At 47.1% G+C, this 7,313-nt stretch overlaps 1 protein-coding gene across 1 annotated transcript; it reads left to right on the top strand.

Annotated features, from left to right (window-relative positions):
- The first annotated feature begins 255 nt into the window (after positions 1-255).
- On the top strand, positions 256-5,893 carry LOC146757489 (uncharacterized). The gene is made up of 2 exons (XM_085520671.1): positions 256-1,597; positions 1,634-5,893. Exons 1-2 carry the CDS (start codon positions 256-258, stop codon positions 3,043-3,045), a joined length of 2,754 nt encoding a protein of 917 aa, XP_085376797.1. The 3' UTR covers positions 3,046-5,893.
- Positions 5,894-7,313: the final 1,420 nt, after the last annotated feature.

Here is a 7,313-nt window from a genome sequence, read left to right as displayed (position 1 = left end):
GCCACACTCTTAATCTCCCTGATCTTATTGTTGATTATTGTAATAATCTCACTCAGTATCTGGATTTATAACATCCGGAGGAAGTCTTCCCTAGAACCAGAGAATACTGAGTGGCAGGGAATTGAAGAGATTCTCAAAGGACAGACATCTTCAGTGTTATGGAGCTTCACTCCTGAACACTTGAAGAATCCTGAGAGTTTGATTGCATATTTGAAGCAGGAATGTTGTGGCTCAGGCAGATCTCAGGAGGCACAAATGATTTTGGGCCTAGCTAATGCTTATTGGGCCTTAGTCAATACCATTCCTGAGAGGGAAGTTTTTGAAGCTGAGAGAGAGAGTCTCAGGGCTGAGAAGGAGAGTCTTAGAGCTGAGGCAGAAAAACTTTGGACTGAGAAGGTAGAGAGAGAAAAAGCTTTTGAAGCTGAGAGAAAAGATCTCCTGTACCAACGAGACTCAATCTGGTACGAGAAAGAGAGTCTTAGAGCTGAGGCAGAAAAACTTTGGACTGAGAAGGTAGAGAGAGAAAAAGCTTTTGAAGCTGAGAGAAAAGATCTCCTGTACCAACGAGACTCAATCTGGTACGAGAAAGAGAATCTTAGAGCTGACGCAGCAAAACTTTGGGATGAGAAAAGCTCCCTGCAATCCCAACTCAACACTCTCCAGTCCGAGCACAGCGCCCTCCGGTCCGAGTACAACACTCTCCAGACTGAGCGCGATGCCCTCCGGACCGAGCACAATGCCCTCCAGACCGAGCACAACACTCTCCAGTCCAAGTATGACGCCGTCCAGTCTGAGTGCGGCACCCTCCAGGCCAAGCATGATGCCTTCCAATCCAACTGCGACACCCTCCAGTCCGAGCACAACACTCTTCAGTCTGTGCATAATGCCCTCCAGTCCGAGCATAACGCTCTTCAGACTGAGCACAATGCCCTCCAGACCGAGCACAACACTCTTCAGTCCGAGCACGGCGCCCTCCGGTCCGAGCACGACACTCTCCAGTCCGAGTACAGCGCCCTCCGGTCCGAGCATGACACTCTCCAGACTGAGCGCGATGCCCTCCGGTCCGAGCACGACGCTCTCCAGTCCGAGCACGGCGCCCTCCGGTCCGAGCACGATGCTCTCCAGTCCGAGCACGGCGCCCTCCGGTCCGAGCATGACACTCTCCAGACTGAGCGCGATGCCCTCCGGTCCGAGCACGACACTCTCCAGTCCGAGCACAGCGCCCTCCGGTCCAAGTATGACACTCTCCAGTCCAAACACAAAGACCTCCAGTCCGGGTACGACAATCTCCGGGCAGCGCGCAGCGCCCTCCTGTGTAGGCACAACGCTCTCCAGTCTGAGCACGACGCCCTCCAGTCTAGTTATAACGTCCTCAGGGCAGAATGCGACACCCTCAAGTCTGAACCGTATGTACTCCAACTTAACCAACCACCGGGGGCACCAGATACAATGTTGGTTGCCCCTGTAAGAGGGCGAAAAACAAAACGAGTTTCAACTCAGATAGAGAAAATGCAGAAGGAGTTAGAAGAGCGGAGGGAGTTAGGAGAGCAGGACTCAGGAGAGCAGGGGGACTCAGGAGAGCAGGGGGACTCAGGAGGTCAGGGGGACTCAGGAGAGCAGGGGGACTCAGGAGGTCAGGGGGACTCAGGAGAGCAGGAGGAGTCAGAAGACCAGAGGAAGTCGGCGGAGCAGTGGTTGTTAGAGCAGTATAAGAAGATGTTCGAGGAGGAGAAGAAGTCAGAGGAGCAGAGGAAGTTAGGAGAGAGAAAGTTAGGAGAGAGGAAAAAGGAGGAAGGTCGCCTGGAGGAAATAACACAAGCGTCAGAGTCAGGGTCAGAGTTAGACGAGGAGCCAAAAGCTAGATTTTCTTTACGAGAATTTCTCGAGTCCAAACTTATAGATGGGGCAGCCTCATCAACACAGCTGCCAACATTAACACCTGGGACTCCTGATAGAGCAAAAGGTGAGCAAAGTATTACGACCATTATTGATCGATCTTTTAAACTGAGTGAAATTCGAGATCTGAGAAAGGATTTCACACGTCAGCCAAAAGAAAATATGGTCACTTGGTTACTTCGCTGCTGGGACAATGGTGCCAACAGTGCGTGGCTCGATGGCAGTGAAGCTCGCCAACTGGGTAGCATTTCCAGGGACTCACGTGTGGACAGAGGTATAGGCACATGCCAAAATCAGTCCTACACCCTCTGGAAGCGGATGTTGATAGCGGTAAGAGATAGATTCCCCTTTAAACGGGACTTGGAGCCTGAGAAAAAGAAATGGACTGATATGGAGAAAGGTATCCAATTTTTGAGAGAAAGGGCTCTGGTGGAAATGCTCTACAGCCCCCAGTTCAATCGTAACAATCCAAACCAATTACATGATCCTGAAGCAGTCCACGTTCCACGACAAATGTGGCGTGACTTTACAAAGGCAGCTCCAGAAAAGCATGCCAGTGCACTTGCATTGGTATATGGCAAAGGGGAAAGAAAGCCCCTTGTAAATGAGCTAATTAGCAGACTTCAGGAGCTTGAGTTATTTATAAGCGCTACAGAAGTTAAGCTTTATACTTCAGCCATTGTCCAAATGGGAAAAAAAATAGTAGAAAGGTTAGACAAAGTGGAGGAAACACAAAGTGATATTATTGACAAATTGGCTAATGTGCCTGATGTAGATGAATCCACGGTGGTACCAGATGATGGAAACCAGGATTTCCACGATCGCCTATTGAGAGAGCTAAACAACATGAGTTCCTCTCAACCTGTATCATCGAAAATCTCAACCATAAAAAAGAGACGTCCTCGTATTCAAGCAAATGACAACGATAAGACACCTCGTATTCAAGCAAACGACAATGATAAGACCATACGTTTTGCTTTGTTGTATTTCTTGAGTAATCATGGGGAGGATATAAAGAAGTGGTATAACTCATCCACTTCTGCACTTCAGGCACGAGTGAAAGAATTACAATCCAAAACAACCACCAAGGTGAACTCTTCCAAACGGGGGAAAGTTCCAGTCGCTGCGAGTCAACGAGGTAAACAATAGAGGGGCCCTGCCCCCAGCCAGGGGGGGGAAAGGGACAACAGAGTATACTGGACTGTGTGGATTAAGTGGCCTGGCACATCTCAACCACAGAAATATAAAGCCTTGGTGGACACTGGTGCACAATGCACCCTAATGCCCTCAAGTCACCAAGGGACACAACCAATTTATATCCATGGAGTGACTGGGGGTTCCCAAGAATTGACTATGTTGGAGGCCGAAATAAGCCTCACTGGTAAAAACTGGCGAATGCACCCTATTGTGACTGGTCCAGAGGCTCCATGTATACTGGGAATCGATTACCTTAGGATGGGATATTTCAAGGATCCCAAGGGGTATCGATGGGCCTTTGGGATAGCTGCTGTAAACACAAATGGTGTTAAGCAGCTGTCAACTTTACCTGGTCTGTCAGATGATCCTTCTGCTGTGGGGTTGCTCCAGGTAAAAGACCAAGAGGTACCAATTGCCACCAAAGTGGTTCACAGACGGCAGTACCGCACCAATAGGGACTCATTGCTCCCCATTCAAAAGCTAATTCGCCAATTAGAAAATCAGGGAGTGATTAGCAAAACGCACTCGCCTTTTAACAGCCCCATATGGCCAGTGCGTAAAACCAGTGGGGAATGGAGGCTGACGGTAGATTACCGTGGCCTGAATGAAGTTACACCTCCATTAAGTGCTGCTGTACCAGACATGCTAGAACTCCAGTATGAATTGGAGTCAAAAGAAGCTAGGTGGTATGCCACCATTGATATTGCTAATGCCTTCTTTTCCATCCCATTGGCTGCAAAATGTAGGCCACAGTTTGCTTTTACCTGGAGAGGTATTCAGTATACCTGGAACCGTTTACCCCAGGGGTGGAAGCACAGCCCAACAATTTGCCATGGATTGATCCAAGCTGTTTTGGAACAGGGTAATGCTCCTGAGCACTTGCAGTATATTGATGACATTGTGGTGTGGGGCCATACAGCAGCAGAGGTTTCCAAGAAAGGGAAACAGATAATCCAAATTCTTTTGCAAGCTGGTTTTGCCATTAAGAGCAGCAAGGTGAAGGGGCCTGCCCAGGAAATCCAGTTCTTAGGCATAAAATGGCAAGATGGACGTCGTCACATCCCAGCAGATGTGATTGACAAAATCACTGCTATGTCTCCGCCCACAAATAAAACAGAGACCCAATCTTTTCTGGGAGTAGTGGGCTTTTGGAGAATGCATGTCCCAAACTACAGCCACATAGTGAGCCCTCTCTATCAGGTAACACGGAAGAAGAATAATTTCTCATGGGGTCCTGAGCAGCAGCAGGCTTTTGAGCAGATAAAACAAGAAATAGCCCGTGCCGTGGCCTTGGGGCCAGTACGGACGGGACAGGATGTGAAGAACATCCTCTACACTGCTGCTGGAGAGAAAGGTCCCACCTGGAGTTTGTGGCAAAGAGCCTCAGGAGAGACCCGAGGCCGACCCCTAGGATTTTGGAGTCGAGCATATAAAGGGTCTGAGGAGCGCTACACTCCAACTGAGAAGGAGATCTTAGCCGTGTATGAGGGGGTTCGGGCTGCTTCTGAAGTAGTTGGGACAGAGGTTCAGCTTCTTCTAGCACCTCGCTTGCCAGTAATAAACTGGATGTTTAAAGGACAGGTTCCCTCCACCCATCATGCTACTGATGCCACTTGGAGTAAGTGGATTTCATTAATTACTCAACGAGCTCGAATGGGAAAACTCAGCCGTCCTGGAATTCTAGAAGTGATCATGGACTGGCCTGAGAGTAAAAAAATTGAAAAACCACCTACAGAAGAGGTATCACGTGCTAAAGAGGCACCACCATACAATGAGCTACCAGAAAACGAAAAGAAATTTGCCCTATTCACAGACGGATCATGTCGTATTGTAGGGAAGCATCGCAGATGGAAAGCTGCTGTATGGAGCCCCACACGACAAGTTGCAGAGGCCACTGAAGGTAAAGGAGAATCAAGTCAATTTGCAGAGGTAAAGGCTGTTCAGCTGGCTTTAGATGTGGCTGAACGGGAGAGGTGGCCAATGCTTCATCTTTATACTGATTCATGGATGGTGGCAAATGCCTTATGGGGGTGGTTGCAACAGTGGGAAAATGATAATTGGCAACGAAAGGGTAAACCTGTTTGGGCTGCTGAACTGTGGAAAGACATTGCTGCCCGAATAAGGAACATTGCTGTAAAGGTGCGCCATGTAGATGCTCATGTACCTAAAAGCAAGGCTACTGAAGAACATAAAAATAACCATCAGGTTGATCGAGCTGCCAAAATTGAGGTGGCTCAAATAGACTTGGACTGGCAGAACAAGGGTGAATTATTCCTAGCTCGGTGGGCCCACGAGACTTCAGGTCATCAAGGAAGGGATGCAACATATAAGTGGGCCAGAGACCGAGGGGTGGACTTAACTATGGATGCTATTTCTCAAGTAATTCATGATTGTGAAACATGCGCCATAATTAAACAAGCCAAGAGGATGAAACCTATTTGGGGGGAAGGGCGATGGCAAAAGTATAAATATGGAGAGGCATGGCAGGTTGATTATATCACCTTGCCACGATCTCGCAATGGTAAGCGTTATGTACTCACCATGGTGGAGGCAACCACTGGGTGGCTCGAAACATACGCAGTACCCCATGCTACCGCCCGAAACACCATATTAGGGTTGGAAAAGCAAATCCTGTGGCGGCATGGCACTCCAGAAAGAATTGAATCAGATAATGGGACCCATTTTAAAAATTCCCTTGTAACCACTTGGGCTAAAAATCATGGCATTGAGTGGATTTACCATATTCCCTATCATGCACCAGCTTCTGGTAAGATTGAACGATTCAATGGGTTGTTGAAAACTATGTTAAAAGCAATGGGTGGCGGAACATATAAAAATTGGGAGAACCATTTAGCAGAAGCCACCTGGTTGGTCAACACTCGAGGATCTAGTAATCGTAATGGTCCTAACCAATCCAGCTCCCTACGTACCGTGGAGGGAGATAAGGTTCCTGTAATACACATAAAGAGCGTGTTGGGAAAGACGGTTTGGGTCCTTCCAGCATCTGGAAAGGGCAAACCTCTCCGGGGTACTGTCTTTGCCCAGGGACCTGGGTGCACGTGGTGGGTGATGGACAAAAATGGGAATGTCCAATGTGTACCACAAGGGAATTTGATGTTGGGGGAGTGCAGCCAATGATTTTCCTGTAGATATATAGGTAGAGTCTCAGAAAATATTTCAATTAGGTACAGAATAGTTCAATTAGGTATAGGACTTAAGATAGAGTGGATTAATGTTAAGGAAACACTTTTTCTCTATATACCTTAATTAGGCATTCTGTAAGCAAGTTTTCCATCTGGACTCTATATCCTGCACTGGCCATGCATGTGTAGAGCACACATGGAAAGAAGTATAAGTCAAAAGGAAATCTGCTGTGGTGGCTGGGAAAGGATGAGTGCACCTTGATGTGGGGGACGCCCTACTAGCGCTGCCTTTCCCCTCTACCGCTGACATGTTTTCCTTTTTCTGGCAGTTTTGCCATTTTCTCAAAATTAATAAATAGTAAATTAGGTTATAGAGTTTTGTTCTCAACTTAGGGATTTGTATGGAATAAATATAGATTGTTGAGAAAAAATAAGGTTGCTGATTATTCACAATTATACATATAAGTGTGTAAGTATGTATAAATATAATGTAATGATGTAGAATAAGGGGTGGAATGTCATGGTTTAATAATTTTGTAATTTTTGCTATCAGTATTCCACATCATAACATCATATTAAGCATGAATAATTTTACTGAATCTGCAACTTACAGAAGAAGACTACATCTCCCAGGGAACAACACGATAGGTCACGGGACCTGGACTCTATATTAACTCTGTCGCAGAACAGACTGACGTCTTTCGAGTTCTGGCGTTCAGGGGAGTGTGTGGGAGCCTTCAGCCGTTCGCCTAGATTCACAGTAGGCCTCTCGGTTACGGGACTCATTCTCTCTCCTATTTTGCTTGATTCGTTAGCTCAATTTTCAATTATATTTTATTATATTGTGTTATCCTGTATTTCGATATAGTATTTTAGTAAATAAGTGTGCCTCCTTAGATCGTTGCCGCTGTTTTCTTTTCCTAATTAATTAACTTTTCCTTTCGGCCTAGGGCCCCTCCGGGGCCTGCGGCCCCTGTCACGGACGCAGGTGGATTTTTAGTTCAAACCGTGACATAGCTGCAGTAGATTTTGAGTTGACTTGTAACCGCAGTAGATTCTGAGTTGAGACGTAGCCGC

Source organism: Coturnix japonica, chromosome 20 (genome assembly GCF_054131305.1).
Source record: "Coturnix japonica strain WE chromosome 20, WE-NBRP24, whole genome shotgun sequence".
Classification (NCBI taxonomy): Eukaryota; Metazoa; Chordata; class Aves; order Galliformes; family Phasianidae; genus Coturnix; species Coturnix japonica.
This window is presented reverse-complemented; position numbering and strand designations above follow the sequence as displayed.